At 35.4% G+C, this 17872-nt stretch overlaps 3 protein-coding genes across 5 annotated transcripts; 2 read left to right on the forward strand and 1 right to left on the reverse strand.

Annotated features, from left to right (window-relative positions):
* The first annotated feature begins 1 nt into the window (after position 1).
* Positions 2 to 8321, forward strand: MED23 (Mediator complex subunit 23). 3 transcript variants are annotated; one of them, XM_076415958.1, is made up of 17 exons: positions 2 to 726; positions 778 to 973; positions 1026 to 1111; positions 2334 to 2555; positions 2613 to 2837; positions 3324 to 3493; positions 3559 to 3740; positions 3799 to 3991; positions 4916 to 5019; positions 5080 to 5354; positions 5405 to 5580; positions 5639 to 6097; positions 6156 to 6311; positions 7053 to 7175; positions 7229 to 7401; positions 7455 to 7821; positions 7875 to 8321. In XM_076415958.1, exons 1-17 carry the CDS (start codon positions 163 to 165, stop codon positions 8122 to 8124), a joined length of 3921 nt encoding a protein of 1306 aa, XP_076272073.1. In that variant the 5' UTR covers positions 2 to 162; the 3' UTR covers positions 8125 to 8321. The 3 variants fall into 3 exon arrangements, with proteins under 3 accessions (XP_076272073.1, XP_076272072.1, XP_076272074.1); XM_076415957.1 differs by having other exon boundaries at positions 5080 to 5345; positions 5393 to 5580; XM_076415959.1 differs by having other exon boundaries at positions 5080 to 5345.
* A 628-nt stretch (positions 8322 to 8949) lies between these two features.
* LOC143203716 (18S rRNA aminocarboxypropyltransferase) lies at positions 8950 to 9883 on the reverse strand. The gene is made up of 3 exons (XM_076415976.1): positions 9723 to 9883; positions 9129 to 9671; positions 8950 to 9050 (listed from the first exon to the last, which is right to left on the reverse strand). The coding sequence occupies exons 1-3, from the start codon at positions 9826 to 9828 to the stop codon at positions 9007 to 9009; spliced, it is 693 nt and encodes a 230-aa protein (XP_076272091.1). The 5' UTR covers positions 9829 to 9883; the 3' UTR covers positions 8950 to 9006.
* Positions 9884 to 9895: 12 nt separating this feature from the next.
* On the forward strand, positions 9896 to 12461 carry LOC143203708 (peptidylprolyl isomerase domain and WD repeat-containing protein 1). The gene is made up of 5 exons (XM_076415966.1): positions 9896 to 10691; positions 10751 to 11230; positions 11283 to 11454; positions 11783 to 11989; positions 12045 to 12461. Exons 1-5 carry the CDS (start codon positions 10022 to 10024, stop codon positions 12379 to 12381), a joined length of 1866 nt encoding a protein of 621 aa, XP_076272081.1. The 5' UTR covers positions 9896 to 10021; the 3' UTR covers positions 12382 to 12461.
* The last annotated feature ends 5411 nt before the right edge of the window (positions 12462 to 17872 follow it).

Consider the following 17872-nt stretch of genomic DNA (forward strand, 5'->3'; position numbering starts at 1 on the left):
TATGCTATGAAAAACATAACCACAAACAATAACATTATATTGTTTTGTGTTTGTGAGTTTCAGTGTAGTTTGTTACCTAACGTTTGTGGACGTATAATTAGTGAATTATAGATAACCTACTATGATTTTTAACAGACAAGTTTAATTCAAAAAATATTAATCATGGCCGAGGCTCTATCTGTAATTTTAAATAATATCCTACATGTGGATGGTATTGAAGAAGCCTTTAGTTGTTTCCTAGTACATCGGCCCGAAGACGAAGCCCAAAATGTTGCAAGGTGGCAACAAGAACTTTCCGACTTCTTCACAAATTTAAATCCAGATTTGATAGATACAGCACTAAGGCATTATATTCATGTCACAATTCAAGGATCTCAGAGTCAAATGGAACTATTGTTTAATTTATTAGAACACTCTATTAGAAAAGGTTCTCTGCCCGCGAGGAAGGCTTGTGAATTTATTATAACCTGTGAACAATTACAATATAGTAATTCACGTTTTTGGATATTGTGTTTCAAGCTAATAAAATCAGTAATTGATTTGGTGGAATACAAAGGTGTTCGTGAAATAATGAAAGGTTGCTGTGAAAAAGTAAAGGGGCTTCCTTTTGTTATTACTGTTAGTGTTCAACCACAAGCACAAGCTTTACTGGATGTTGCTGAAAAAATTATGAACAGAGATGTTTGTTTACTTCCAGGATATCTACTTGTGAATGAACTACAAAAGGTAGTGTTATTTAGTTACTTGTTAATATTGTTTTAATCATGTCTGCTATAGTCTTATCCAGAATGTCCTCATTGGAGCTTGTCAGCACTTTTCTCTGACTATGTAGAGAGCTTCAGGCCTTGTGCCCAAATGTTGACTATTATCGGCCATTCTGAGATGCGTCCTGTTGTAGAGCACAGTGGATGTCCTGAACTCTTAGTTAATCCTTGGAAATTGGATCCAAGTACCCTCAGATTTGCTTTGAAAGGTTTTAATTGTAATTATTTTGATTTGCTCAATATTTAATGCTACTTTTACAGGTACTTTACCTTTCGAGCCAGAATTGCTAGAAAAACAAACTGGTTTATTGAGATATGTACTTGAACAACCCTATAGCAGAGATATGGTAAGTACAATATATTTGACACTAAAAAAAATATAATTAGAGGACTCAACTCAAAAATTACATTATCTATATTAGAGCAACAGAATCAAGTAGCTCTTTAATAGATAGATTTTAGTCTCTGGACTAGATTGTAGTAGTGTTGTGTTAATAGTAGACTAGCAACCAAAATTAATGTTTTATTGAAGAATACCTGCATTATTAATAATAATTGAGCATAATTACATTTTGTTTGTAATTAATTGTCACAATTTTTAATAAGCCTAAAGGTTACATGGAATTTCTAATTACTGTAAGGTTACTTATACTTTGCATAACTGATTAGCAGAAATTTCATATTTTATTATTATCAAGTTATCTAATTCTCTATTTGCTAATATTTTATCATAGATTATATTAACTTTATAATAATATAATATAAATGGTCTAAACCATATGTAAAATAAAAATCTGGTCATATTTTTTGCACAAATTTATCTATTTTAAAAACTCTGTAAAAACATCAACTATTATCTGAAGTTCAAACTGCGATCTTTTCTTTTACAAATTTTATCATATTGCTGACTATGACCATCAAAAATTGTCATAAAAACATTGTCCTTCATTCCTATTTCATAATGACCTTTAGTAGTTGAGTCGGCTTAAAATAATTTGAATGTTTGATCAAAGGTATGTTCTCATTATTACAGTCTGATAAATTCTAATTCGTTTCAAGTTCCTTATAGAAGTAGGGTTTTTCTTAATCGAAAGCTTTTTACTCTCTCGACTCTTTGGTTTCATAAAAGAAATTGAACGTCGAGGATCTAACAATCTTTTTGGAAATCCAGAAAGATCTCTGTTGTAAATTTGCTTACCACTTTCTTATAGTGTTGTAGAGAGAAGCCTTGTTGTTGTGTAAGAGAAGTGCTGTGGCACTGGCTGTATCATTACTTAATCATTAGAAGACTTATTATTTTTTAATTAATTACTATTGAAGGATTTATTATAATATTTTAATAAATGAACATAAGAGAATATAAATATACTAGCAAAACTAAAAAATGTTTTAAAAACTCTAATCACGTTTCCGGTCAAATGACTTATTACTAGTACTGGTTTTTTTCTCTACTACATTACTCAAATTAAGATCTTGTGAGAAAATAATATGTAATACAATAGTAGTTTAGGAATTTAAAAGTATTAAGATAATTTGTCACTGTAACATCATCACTTATATTTGTTTCAGGTTTGTGGTATGCTTGGATTGAATAAACAACATAAACAACATTGCCAGGCGATTGATGAACAACTAGTGGAATTAATAATTTCTGCTCTAGAGAGGAGTGAAATAGATGAAGATAAAACAGAAGGGCTATGGCTGCACCTATCTTCCCAGCTAATATATTTTGTCCTATTTCAATTTGCCAGTTTTCCAAATATCGTGATGACGTTGCACACTCGGTTGCAGGTAAAGTGTATCACGTAACACGTTAACAGTGCTAAATTCATCACTGTTTTATTGCAGGGTAGAGATTTAAGGAAGGGACGCGACCAACTAATGTGGGTTCTTCTTCAATTCATATCGGGTTCGATACAACGCAACCCACTGGCAAACTTCATGCCGGTGTTGAAATTATACGAGCTACTGTTCCCAGAACAAGAACCACCACTACCTGTTCCGGACTTCAATCAACCGCAATGTACGAGACAAATGGCGATGACGTGTATTTGGATTCATCTGATGAAGAAGGTAAGGTTGTAATAGTCATAGTAGTTCATAAGTCATGTTGATCACTCTAGAGGCACAGTTTGGGCTGGGTTGGCTACCCGAGCGCGGAAAATGTTATTTCTAAACTTATTTTTATGATTTTACTTAAGAAACATGACTACTCCATATTTATATGAAAAATATGACATAAAAATTGAAAATTTGTCTAAAATGCCGTAAGACGTATTATTCTTTCAACTGTAAACCAAAAAGTAGATAACCAATATGAAAAGTTGGTTCAAAAAGACTTCCTAGGCATGCTTGCCAATATAATAGCAAAAGAATCGTACTAATTCGAACGAACACAATTCAAGTAGACAATATCTATGGCTAGACAATGAAACAACAAAAAATATTGTATAACCACAAGAATTGTAAAAAAAACACCATAAAAACCACAAAAGATTTACCTAGTAGGCCCTTACTATAATGTAAAGAAAGTACCAGTATTTTTCTATACTATTTCAGGCGCAGTCTGAGCAAAGCAACATTAGCTGGCCATTACCAAATAAGCTCAGATCCCATCACGAATTTTTACAACACGTCGTACCGCCTAGCAACAGCCCCCTGACAATGGGAAACGATTATCGCATAGCCCTTCTGTGCAATGCGTACAGCACAAACCAAGAATGTTTCAGGTATGTTTCTGTAAAAAAAGAGATAGTTTTACCCATCGAGATACTACGTTTTATAATTGTTACAGTAAACCAATGGCAGCTTTGGTAGAGACAATTCAGGGTAGCACGAAAACGCCATCGATGAATTGTTCCCTACCAACCTGTCCTCTGAGCATGGCTGTTTTGGATTCCCTGACGGTGCACTCAAAGATGAGCCTCATTCATAGTATAGTCACACACGTAATTAAGTTGGCCGGAAGTAAAACAGGTATATGACATTTTTTGATCTTTTGTCGACGATCGAATATGTATATTTTTAAATTTAGGTGTAGCACTGGCACCAGCATTGGTGGAAACATACAGCAGACTTTTAGTTTACACCGAAATAGAATCACTGGGAATTAAAGGCTTCATCACACAGCTACTACCACAAGTGTATAAGTATCATGCTTGGGGTACCTTATATACACTCTTGGAGATGTTTAGCTATAGGATGCACCACATACATCCCCATTACCGGTAAGTATATTGTAAGATATTGTCTGTTTGATACAAAGAACGCTGATAAAACCTGTAATGTATATTATTAAATGACTTGACTACTCTAGATTTTGATAATGTTTCAAATTTTTAAATATGTGCAAGGGACTAAGTACATCTAGGTATGAGTGACCGAAGAACGTGCTCAAGAAAATATTTCGTCCGAGAATTATTTTATACTATGAACACATTCATCTTATGAACCAGTAAAAGTTTATATGGTTTCATATGATACTTTAAGATTTTTTTTAAACAAAACCGATTGTTCACCACGTTGATGATAAGCTGAAATTCTTCCGGAATGCTAAAATCGTGTTATTCTGCTTTTTCGTCGTTTTGCTGTGATTCGGCAGACCAAGGTCATGCCTTCTATATACCAGGTGTATCAGAAAGTCATTACCTTTTTTTTCGGAAAAAAAACTGCAATTTTCAATAAAATGGAAAAATGTATTTATCCATAGCAATGGCCATTTGGTTCTACACTTCTTAAAGGGAATTTATGGATGCCATCCTAAAAAAAAACTATTTTCCCTTTGAACTAAACCATTCATCAAGTCATTTTCTAACTTCTTTGAAATTGAAGTACTGCTCTGCAAGTTCGTGTCCCATTGATGCGAAAAGTTGATACCCGGACGAGGCAAGGTCTGGAGAGTACAGCGGATGTGATCCGTGATTCTGGACGTTTTTCGGTCAGTGCAAACACAAAACTTGTCACTCTCTTGACGAAGCGCACTCTCTGGCAAAGTTTGAACGACAACTAACATTCTATATACCAATCATCCCAAGAGAATGATTTAGCTACTTGCGATTTTCTTAATCAGCCAAGTATAGCTGCGCAGGTTCTCGTCAAACATACTGTATATTTGGAATATATTTTAAACTTTATTGTGTGCTAATTTTCAGGGTACAATTATTAAGTCACTTACACTCATTAGCTGCAGTTCCTCAAGCGAACCAAACGCAACTACATCTTTGCGTGGAATCTACCGCGCTGAGATTAATCACGGGTGGGTTTTTTTGTGTATTATTCCTTCGAAATCTTAATAAAATCGTTTTATCATATTCAGGTTTGGGCAGTGGCGACGTTCAGCCGGAGCTATCTCGATTCCTTCAAGAACCGAAGACCATCGTTTCGGCCGAATCGGAAGAACTCAACAGGGCCCTCGTTTTAACGCTGGCCCGGGCTACGCACGTGACCGGCTCGGATGGGGCTTGGTGTCACGACTTGCTCGCGACTATAGCGCAGAGCACGCCGCACGCTTGGGCCCCACACACGCTCGAGTGCTTCCCGAGGGCGTTGCAAGAGTTTTTCACGCAGCACGCCATGCCGCAAGTAAGCTTGGTCAGCCATCTAAGCCAGACTTGAATCTTCATGTTTAGATGCTTTTTCAGGAAAACAAACAGCAACTCAGAAAGGCGGTGGAGGAGGAAAATCGCAAGTGGGCTTCGATGAACAACGAGAACGATATCATGGCTCACTTCGGGGCGCCAGGTGCTCCTCCGTTGTTCCTTTGTTTGTTATGGAAAATGTTACTGGAGACTAATCACATCAGTCCTATAGCATATAAGTAAATGTTTCGCTATTTTTAGTTGTTATCGATCCTCAACGTTGTTTCTTCACTGCAGGATTCTGGAGCGGATAGGTGCGAGAGCCTTCTCAGCTCATCTGCGCAAGTTCTGCGACTGTCTCGTGTTTGAATTTACGAACTCCGCCGGCGGTTCTCATGTGAACAAATGCGTCGACATCATAAACGACATGATATGGAAGTACAACATCGTCACCTTCGACCGTCTGGTCCTGTGTCTCGCGCTGCGAATGCAGGAAGGAAACGACGCCCAAGTTTGCTCGTTCCTTATTCAGCTGTTGCTGCTGAAGGCGACGGAATTCCGAAATCGCGTGTTCGATTTCGTCAAGGAGAACTCGCCGGACCACTGGAACCAGACCAATTGGCACGAGAAACATCTGGAATTTCATCGGAAGTATCCCGAGAAATTCGCGCTGGAAGAACAGTCCAGCGGCTATCATCCGTATTTCGGGAACGTTTGTCTCAGATTCCTACCTGTTTTCGATATAGTGGTCCACAGGTAATATACGCGTAATAAACGTGTTTGTTTTTATGTATATAATTCTATACACTTGTAGATTCATCGAAATTGAACAAGTGCAAAAAAGTTTAGAAGTATTACTGGAAAGACTGGGTTGTTTATATAAATTTCACGATAGGCCTGTTACGTACGTTTATAATACTCTTCACTACTATGAAGCCAAGTTAAGAGATAGGCCTCCATTAAAACGCAGGTAAGTCTTTCATTTATTATATCTTAGCTGCATTAAAATACATTATATATTCACTATGATTTCGTATGTAACAAAAAAAACTATCAAAATACGCTTAGTATTACTTAGGGAAACTAGATTTGGCCAATAGGGTGAATATTGCAATTCCCAAATTCGCTGATTTTTCTTGATAATTTTTAAGTTGTATAAGAGGGTGAATTGAATTGAATTGGCCTGTGTCTATTTCCAAAGAAGCTGTCTAGATCCTTTGGAGTAGATAGTTCTGTCCAGTTTTTAATCCGTAATTTTTTGACACTTTCTCTTGTTTTATTTTCGTCTGCTCCAATATCCAGCCAACGAGAGAACGAAGCAACAAAGCTCGTGGTATTTATTATATTTTAGAAATGGTAGTAGCAATTTAATTCCTATGTGATAATATTTGATAATAACCCAGATTTCACTTAAATCGCAATGAGTTTGCGAGTATTTGAGCAACAGTATATCCCGTTAGGGCAAGTTAAGGCACTAAAGCTGGTTAAACGACACATTCTTTTGAGACTTTTTAAAGTTATATTCAAATACATCTTTATTCTATTGTTAGCTAGAGCATCACTCTTCGTATACCCTCATCGTATCACTCTACGTCACTCATGAGACCTAAATCACCAATCAACATCCTTAGGGCCACCACTAAATCTCAATTAATCAAAAAATAAAAGCACCAATCGCTCGTCGAACAACATAATAATTGTTTTTTTCCAGATTAATAGCAGCGGTTCTAGGCAATTTGAAAGAAACATTATCCGAACCGTACCAAGCCTTCCTCAACAAGAACTCCGACGACATTTGGATACCAGAACTAGATTATTACATACAACTCGTAGAGTAAGTGTATCTGTAATAGGTCAAATTTGTACTGATTGTTGATTTAATTGAAGGCGTGTAGTATCCATCTTAAACGGGACCAAATCCAACTCGATGATTGACTGGAGATTCAACGAATTCCCAAATTCCGGCGCCCACATCCTGTACACGACTTGTGTTGAATTGATGGCTTTACCGGCTGGTCCCGTGGCAGTTGCTAATGGATTATTAGATGTCGTAGCCAAAGGTAACCGTTTTTGAAGAGTATGAATATTGTTGCTTATTGTTGTATATCGACAGGCTATGTTATGATTCCTTCTGGAGATATTCACCAGTGGATCAATGCGATCGGGCTGATTTTATCGGCATTGCCCATCAGTTACTGGAGCGTTCTCCACGATAGATTGTTGACTATACTGTCGGAACTGGACACGTGGCCATTTGATTCTTCACCTTTCCGCATGTTTAATTTCAAGGAAACTCATTTGGCTTTGTTACATAACAAATTTAGTTATATGTTGGCACTGGCTCACTCGGTCTGGCACCATGCTGGGCCGGGACAAATAACCAGTGTACCTAGATGGGTTAGAGAGAGTCTACCGCCAGTAGTGAGAACCGAAGAACAATTTTTGTTTGTCTGTCATCTGGTGGGACCCTTTTTGCAGAGGTATTAGGATCAACTGACATCATCCAATGAAATCTAAATGTAATTCTTTTCAGGGTAACAAATATGGCATTGGTGCAACTCACAACTTCAATATATGAGCTCTTGGCACAAGTTGATGCTCAACAACAAGAACTGAAATACATGGACCCAATATGTGATCTTCTATATCACATAAAGTATATGTTTATTGGTGATAGTATGAAGAAAGAAATTGAAACCATAGTGAGGAAGTTGAGACCGGCGTTGCAGTTGAGACTTAGGTTTATTGCTCATTTAACACTGGAAGAAGTCAGTGCCACATAAGGCTTTATCTGTACTCTATATATCCTATGGATATTGTATATGTGATAATTTATCTGAATTGGACAGTTATTTTATCTTTTTTTAATTATAATTATTGCATATTTATAAATAATTAGTACTTGCTATTTTTTTATTTTTAATTATGAACATTTAATTTGTACAAATTACAATTTTAAATAAAACTATATTTAATACAATTACTTTTTCATTTATTTTGTAAATTATAGCAATATTAGGCACTCACAGAAAATAACAATTTAATCTTGGATAAAAGTTAAATAAAATTATATCTGATGCATGTGCTGCCAATAATACTCTAAAATATTTTCAAAGGAATTTATATTATTGTAAGGTTTTTAAAAATATGGTGAATGCGCCACCAAATTATATTTTATATTTATATTGTATTGCTCCAAAAAATTTCAGGAAGAAAATGCATTATATATAAATAATTTATAAGATTGAATAATAAGTATGACATTCAATCATAAAAAGGACTTGATAAATACAATTTTTCTCATGTTCCCCATGAAATAATGATCCAAATTGAGGCCATAGTGAAGAAATTAACTCTGACCTTATAAATGAAATTATATAATATGTAGTTATTTAACACTCAAGAAAATCAGTGCCCCATATGGCCTTCCCTGTGACTATATATCCCACACTTATTGTATATACCTACGATTAATCAGAACGGATTGGTATTTTATCACTTTTAATTACTATAATAGAATTTTCATAAATAATCTGTACTTACTGTTGTTTTAGTTTTACTTCTGAACACTTTAAGATGTATGAAATACAGGTTTAAATAATACTATGTTTGATCAATTTTTCCATTTCTTTTATAGAAAAATATTCTCTGATACAAATTATATTTTAATCACTCTCACTATCCGAACTTGAAGGAAAATCTCTTGCTTCTAAAACACAAAATAGATTTGAGAATTGATTGATTTGAGATAGATTATTTGAGAATTGTACATGCTGTCAATACTTACTTTGCCTCTCTTTTTGTAGCTGTTGTTCCCTTTCAATATATTTAGTTTGTTCCAGAACTACACTTTGGCTATCACTACAATTTGAATATATTTCTAGTAGTTCATCATTTAATTCCAGAAATGAATGGCCCCATGAGAATTTATCTAAATAAAACTTGGCTTCCTTTTTAAACCCTGTTATATACATGGTGGCCGCTATGGCTTCTACACAACTTAACTGCAGTGGTTTGCCATAATTAATTGGGTTAGCTGCTACCAAAAATGGTAAAAGTCTACCATGTGCTGGTTTCAATGCTGCTATGGGAGTCTCGTCCAATTTAGCCCATGAACAATCAACCACAGCAATACCTTTGGTACTGACAATAACTCTATCGGCAGGACTAACACATTTCTGACCTGTCGGTGTTAAAACTAAACCAGGGAAACGCTGCTTCACTTTAAGGGTCTTAATCAATTTTAAACGAGAAAGTTTGCGACCTGAACATTTACGAGGGTCACACTGGTTGAAATCCCACATAGCAATGTTAAAGCTAGGCACAGCATCTAAAATATCACGTTTTGATTATCTCCAAAAACCACTTAATTTATCAAAACCTTCTTCGCTAGAGGAATCACTATCACTAACTGAGGACTTTTCACTATCATCTGTTGATGAATCACTTAAATTCACTTTTTCTATTTTATCAGATAAATTATCCATATTTATAACCTAAAACTAAATATACCTGAAGTCTGAATAAAAACAACACATGTATCAATTGTGAAGTAAGCCAATATTCAAACCAAAGCTAAGATAATGTTATAACCTAACAATTAGCTCTAATATTTCAAATAATCAGAAACATAAGAAACATTTCAATAATAAAAATTAGAAACGAATTAACAAATTAAAAATGAGTGAGATCCAGGACGAATTAAATAAAGGGCCCGAAAAACGACAACATGAAAGCGATAGTGACTATGAAGAGGTCATAGGTCCTCTTCCTAAAGAGGCCTCTCCACCAAAAAAGCAAAAAAAATTACCCTTTAAAATGCTCTATTTAGATAATTTACCTTGTGCAGAGTCGTATGAGAAAAGTTATATGCATAGGGATACCATAACTCACTGTGTAGTAACTCCAACTGATTTTATAATAACAGCAAGTTGTGATGGACATATTAAATTTTGGAAGAAAGTTGAGTTAGGTATAGAATTTGTCAAGCATTTTCGTAGTCATTTAGGTCCAATAACTAGAATAGCAACTAACAGTGCAGGAAGCTTGTTATGTTCAGCTAGTTTAGATAAATCCTTGAAAATATTTGATGTAGTCAATTTTGATATGATAAATATGATGAAATTGGATTACATTCCGAATACAATTGAATGGATACATGGATCTGGAGATGCTATACATACTCTAGCAGTGGCAGATCAAGGAAGCTCAAAAATATATGTATATGATGGAAGAAGTACTAATGCACCTTTGAAGATATTGGAGAAATTACATTTGCACCCTGTAACTCTAATTCGCTATAATTCAAAATTTGATGTTGTCATATCAGCAGATAAATCTAATATTCTGGGTATGTAAATTATATTCTTCTGTCATAATTTTATTCATAGTAAAGTACAATGTTTTTAGAATATTGGACCGGTTTAAAACAAGATTTTATATTCCCCAAAAATGTCCTGTTTGAAACAAAACTAGACACAGATCTGTTTGAATTTGCAAAGGTTAAAACACACCTAACATCGCTCACAATAGCTCCTGATGGTAAAAGGTTTGCTACTATTTCAACTGACCGCAAAATTAGGGTATTTAATTTCCTTTCCGGGAAACTGACTAGAGTGTATGACGAAACATTACCAAGATTTACAGAACTACAACAAAACACTCAGCAGTTGCCTAATATGGAGTTTGGAAGAAGGATGGCTGTGGAGAGGGACCTGGAGAAGTCTGAAGCATTCCATCTTGCAAATCTAGTTTTCGATTATAGTGGCAATTTTATCATGTTTGCTACACTTTTAGGTATTAAACTGATTAATATATACAGCAACAAGTTAGTTAAAATTATTGGGAAAAATGAAAACTTAAGGATATTGAACATTGCACTTTATCAAGGTATTTTGTAATAATAAAATTAAATCAGATTAAAAATTAAATTTTTGGATAGGCTCGGCTAAAAAGTCCAAAGCTGCAGTAACTTTGGAAATTGAAGCTTCAAATAATCCTACACTGGAAGCAATACAACCAGACCCGATACTTATCTGTACAGCATATAAAAAATCAAGATTTTACCTGTTTAGTAGAAGGGATCCGGATGATTTGCAGGGTGATCAAGACAGGTTAGTTATTCATACATACATTTTCTTTATATACACATATTTTGTCTGTCCTTATGTTTGATTTAATTTTAACTTGTTTCTCTGCTCAATAACATTCTTAAAAATTCTAAAAAATGGGTAATTATAACTTTAGCTTTTTACATTTTAAGAATCAATTGGATTAAAGTACAAAGTGTCTCAAGAAAAGTCACAAAGTTTATATCTGTTTAACTTACTCCATGAATAAGCTAGAATTATGGAAAGAATCAGGATTATTACGGCTTATCTTTTTAAATCACTGAATATAAACTTTCTTTGAAGATACCATATAATGTTAATATATTTTCAGAGATGTTTTTAATGAGAAACCATCGAAAGAAGATACAATGGCCGCCACAGAAAATCCGGCAGTTCAACGATTATACGAGAACGCCATTATTCACACGGTTTTCGGCGATATTCATATAAAACTGTTCATGAAAGATTGTCCGAAATCGGTTGAGAATTTCTGTGTACACAGCAAAAATGGTTACTATAACGGTCATATATTTCACAGGTAATAAAAGCATTTGTTCTTGATCTATATATAATATTTCATATATGGTTTCTAGAGTCATAAAAGGATTCATGATACAAACCGGTGATCCTACAGGGAACGGTACTGGCGGTGAAAGCATCTGGGGCGGGGAGTTCGAGGATGAAATCAGGCCCCACTTGAGGCACGATCGACCCTACACGGTGTCTATGGCGAACGCCGGCCCCAATACGAACGGTAGTCAGTTTTTCATTACCGTTACGCCTACTCCCTGGTTGGACAATAAGCACACGATATTTGGGCGAGTGGTCAAAGGAATGGAAGTGGTACAGAACATCAGCAATGTAAAAACGAACGCGAAAACCGACAAACCATATGACGACATTCGAATAATTTCAATTTCTGTTAAATGAATTTGTTTTTTAAAACAATTAAAGACATACATATTTTTATAAGAATTTCCTGTATAAATAAAAGTACAATTAACTTATAATAATTCAATTGAATCTTTTTGAAACCAATAAACTGAAAGTTACGTAATAAATATAGTTTACACTATATAAACAGATATATTCAAAAATAATTTAGAATCTCTGAATGAAAATATGAAGTGAAATGGCGGATGCGCTTAATATATTAGATACAATTGTATGTAATGAATACAAATGTTCTTGTTATTATAAAATAAATATACAGTAAACTAAGTTACTCTATATTAATAATTATTGTGTATATTTAATAAAATGGTGAATGCGCTGATTAGATTTTATATTACTCCAATAATAAATTAGTTATAAAATAAATAAATGATCTACATGAATATTATGCAATTAACGAAATAATATTACATATAATAAATACCGTTTCTTTTCTGATATATTATATAAAAACTAAAAAATAGGAACCTCTTTAATAATATGGTGAATGCGCCTAAAATTAAAAGACGAATGGACTTTTAGGTTTTAAATGAAGTATCCGACTCAACATAATTACTACTTGTCATCATATTGGACTAAGTTAATTGCAACATCCATAAATACAAACAAACAACACCCACAACACATCAATTTAAATGGCGAATTCCATATCGAGTTAAAAATCTCGTTGATTAACTATTTTAATTGATATAAAATATTAGGATAAATTGCATACAAGTAACAATAATAATAGTATAACTAAAAATAGCAAAGCCTCTCTGAATTACCATATATGTAAACACAACTGCAAACTATGTACTTAATAGGTTTGAAAATAATTCACAGTTTTTGTACGTGCTATAACACAAATATATAGAAAGTTTGTAATTGTATGTGTTACAAATATTGAAAATGATTAACTGTACATTTCCTGTACAATATTCAATAATAACGTTAAGGTATGGCCGAAAATACAGAATCGTTCTAAATACATTTTAGGAGTAACAATTGTTGATGGTGAATGAATAATTATATTAAATGGTGAATGCGCAATTTACATAAATGGTAAATATGTTTATTAGTTTTTTTTAATCAGATAGCTGAAGGAGTTATATTAATATATTATCGTTAAAATAAAATAAATTCGTGCTTGATCAAGTCCCTGGCTGTGTATGTATTCGACAGAGTGATTAAAATGATGGAGGTAGTTCGACTTCGGCAATCCTACCCTTGATGCTGCAGACAAAAGGGAGGCGAACAGAGCATGCAAGAGGGTAAGGGCGGCCGTCTCTACTTGGCGAGCAATGAAATGGAACTCATTTCTCGCGGACCAAAGGCTGGATGGCCCCCCTTCCTTCTGGCGTGTCTCCAAATGCCTCGTGGGGAAGACGCACAATGTCATCCCTCCCCTGAAGTCAGCGGTTACAGGAAATTTTGCAGTCACTGACCAAGAAAAAGTCGAGCTCCTTGCAGAGACCTACGAAGCTCAAATGAAATGCCTCCCACCCGCACAGAACACTAAAACTAAAGACATTGACACTGTCATCAACGAATCCAACTCCGTCAAAAGACCAGTAACCCCCGCCTTTCTTCTCAACCATTTTGTATCTCCAAAGTCTCTACAGACTATGATCGGCAAACTTCAAACCAAAAAATCTCCAGGTTTCGATGGAATATCGATTACCCAGTTAAAAAAGCTCCCGCATAAGCAACTCGCAGAACTGGCAAACATTATTAACTCCATCATGAGACTGCAACACTTCCCGGCGTCTTGGAAACACGCACATATAGCGGTTATACCCAAGAAAGGAGCAAAATCATCTCCATCTGATTACAGGCCTATCAGCCTTCTCAGCGCCATTTCGAAGCTTGCCGAGAGGGCAATACTCTACGCTCTCAACTCTTTCACAAAGGAAAACAACATCATTCCAGATGAACAATTCGGCTTTCGCGCTCACCACTCATCCGTCCATCAAGCTTCCCGTCTGGCTGCACACATCCATCATGCTCTTGACCAACGTAAAAAGCTTGGAGCAGTTCTTCTGGACCTAACCAAAGCCTTCGACAAGGTCTGGCACGACGGATTGTTCGCAAAGTGCGTGCGGTTAGGCCTCCCAGAAGACCTAACCGCTCTCATCAAGTCCTATCTCTCGGACAGATCTTTCCAGGTCAAGATCAGGGCGTCACTTTCCAGTCGTAAACAAATCGATGCTGGCGTACCTCAAGGTTCCCCGCTGGCCCCAGCCTTATTTAATCTCTTTATTTCAGATATGCCGAGAAAAGAGCATATTGACGTCGCCTTTTACGCTGACGACACTGCTTTCTTCACGGCCGCCAGGTTCGAAGTTACAATTCATGAGCGTTTACAGAAGCAGCTCGATCATGCGGTCAAGTGGTTCAAATTCTGGAGGTTGCAAATCAACCCCCTGAAAACCCAGGCCATCATTTTCCACAAGAAGCGTTACGCACTGCGCGTCTCGCAACTTAAGATCGACACCGCAATAATTCCATGGCTGGATAACGTCACGTACCTAGGTCTTCACTTCGACCGGCGGTTCGGTTGGCATTCCCAAATCCAGAAAGCAATCCAAAAAGGTTCGGGGATAGCAAACCTGCTATCTCCTCTGATCTGCCCTTCTAGCAGGCTTCCCATCTCCATCAAATGCTTATTTTACAAGATGTTAATTCGGTCCGTACTCCTCTACGGATCTAATGTCTACTTCAAGTTTGTTACACCCAACCAGGTCAAACGGCTTCAAGTTTTCCAAAATAAGCTCCTCAGGAGAATATTAAACGCTCCATGGTTTGTCAGAAATAATCAAATCCATAGGGAAACTGACACTCCAGAAATCAAGCACTTCATATCTCAATCATTCCACAAACAACAACTCAGCTCAAGTTCTTCTGAAAACGCGCTTGTTCGCGAGCTGGTCGACATGCTGGGAGCTTAGCACCGCATCACCGCTAAGCTCCCCCCCTTTTCCAGGCTGAAACGACCTCATCCGTCGCTACAGTCATAACTTTTGCCCCCATACAACAGTACCCAGTTGTGTGTTAACTCAGGTTCGCGAATCAATAGAATCGCCGGGCTCTCGTGCCCAATAACGGCTGCCCGATCAGCGGGTGCCATATCCCCAAATTTAATGCAGTAGCAGTAGTGATCCACAGGGGTCAACTGTGAGGCGGTTTCGGTTTAGTTAGTTTTTTCGGCAATCCTTAAAACAACGAAATAAACATAATTGTATGATAAATCGGTATCAATCTACTTTTTTAAAACATATTTATATTTAGGACGAAAACAAATTATAATTTAGAAAATGTACGCCTTACCAACCAATTTCGGAATGGAGTAACGGTTAAAACTACGAAAAAAGCTATATTATGACCTACAACTGAGGTATTGTTCTAATTACATTTTAGCAGATGGTAAGAGCGATACTTACACGTTATAGACCATTTATTCACAGTAATGAGCGCTAGTTTAAAGAATAAAAACAAAACGGCGAATACGCCGAAAATGGTGAATGCGCTTATTAACTTTTAAAGGCAATATATGAAAATAAGAAATGGTTACAAAAACATATAAGCAGTTGCTTGCTGTACATAATACCCCGAAATTGCTTCACTATTATTACTTCCTCGTTGTTATTTAATGCTTAATTGAAATTAACCGTTCTTGCCTCCCAAAAAAAGCAAGCTCTTTAAGAGTCGATAATTATTCAGCAACAAAATTTCCTTCGCGATAAGCTAGACGATGTTGATTACCTCGTCAATGGGCCCATGTATAAAAACCTCTTAACGACATACTCGGTTGCTCGGTGACCCAAATTGGATTAATACCATTCCGAATCTTCCGACGAGAACATTAATAATCAAAGAGCTGCCTTTTAAGACCGATATTAGAAGGAAATTAATATACCGGCTACGGCTTTCAGATCGTATAAAGCTAATTTTACTTGAGCACGTATGTCAAGGTATCCTGTTCATCTGACTGACCGCCTTTCGTGGTATTTTAAAGATGTTTCCTTGTAATATGTTGGTTCGTCGAGTTAACAAGAATAAAACTCATTTTTATATTTTAATCAGTCATACTTATTGACAGAGTTGAGGAAAATAAATGCTTTTCTTTAATTAAAATACCTATTACAAAATAATATCTCGCCTGTATTTAAAACACGAAATACAAATATTTTAAGTAGTGCATTTGAAATATAAAATACAAAATAGAGTATTTTAACTGTTTTTAATGAAAATACAAATTACAAGATTATAAATTAGTAAGGTGTTGGGTTAAATATAATAGAACTAATTTAGTTCAGTAAAATATGAATTTCCTTTCCTGTACGCTAGATTTTTAAATATACTATGAGATGTTAAACAGCCTCTTATTGGAGAATGAATAAAACCTGCTAAAGAGAACAATCCTTCTACAGGTCCTGATGAACACAAACTTATTTTGGACAACGTTCAAGGATAAACTTTTTGTTTCAACCACTTAGGAGAAGCTGACTAACTCTAACTCCTTTTTTGATATCTGTAGTTGATCACTGTTCAGAAAAACAATAAAAGCATCAGCTTCCTTACCAGTACTGCTACTCCTGTTACTCCCAAGAATTTTTTTATGGATTCTAAGGCATGAATTACAAGATTTTGAATGATTTGTTATGTTCTGATGCTTTCTGACAACCAACGTATCTCGTAACTAGAGTAGTAGTATGACGCCAGTACGGTTTCATTTATTTCAGGTGATATTTTAAAAACTTACGAAATCTTCTATCCAAGTTTTCTCTTAGTTGTGATGAAATAACAATATATAACAAATGCTCCAAATTGTAATCCTGCAGCCGATTTTATCTGGTTTTTACAGACATTAAAATAGGCTCAAGTTGCCATATTAACAAGTGTTGCCCTGAATATGATCTAAAGCTGTAGTAATAGTTTCAACAAATCAATAAATTACAAAAGGACTAGAGACTGGAGAATACAGTTAATAGCCACAAATCTATCCATGTTAATTTTGTGTTGCGGCGAAATGACAAAAAGGAGGATTACAGGAGGATTATACTGCTGGTACCTTTTCATTTTTGGTGTTGTCCTCCACAATGAATAATGTGTAGTGTCAGTTTGTGTCAGATGTTCTAACTATTCCTAAATGCCTTGGTATTGTTCATTCTGAATCAACACTTTCAGGTCTTTTATTGCTTTATACAATTTTCTTTTATTTTCTTGAGTTCTTAGCCATCTCTTTGGCAATTTTCTTTTTTCTGCAATTTTTCTCAACTGTATACGATCTATGTATGTTTTATAATCTATATTAATTTCGGTTTGTAACGGTTGAAGTTTAAAGTGATGCTTCTGTCCATTTTTTCTTAAAATAGCGACCAGTTAATTATATTATTACACAGAGAAGGAGGTTTATCTTTGAAGAAACTATTATTATTATTAGTGAAAGATCAGAAGGCAGATCGAAGCATTCTGTCTGACACGA

This window comes from Rhynchophorus ferrugineus, unplaced genomic scaffold (genome assembly GCF_030347505.1).
Source record: "Rhynchophorus ferrugineus isolate W39M unplaced genomic scaffold, kcgeb_rfMv2 rfM10, whole genome shotgun sequence".
Classification (NCBI taxonomy): domain Eukaryota; kingdom Metazoa; phylum Arthropoda; class Insecta; order Coleoptera; family Curculionidae; genus Rhynchophorus; species Rhynchophorus ferrugineus.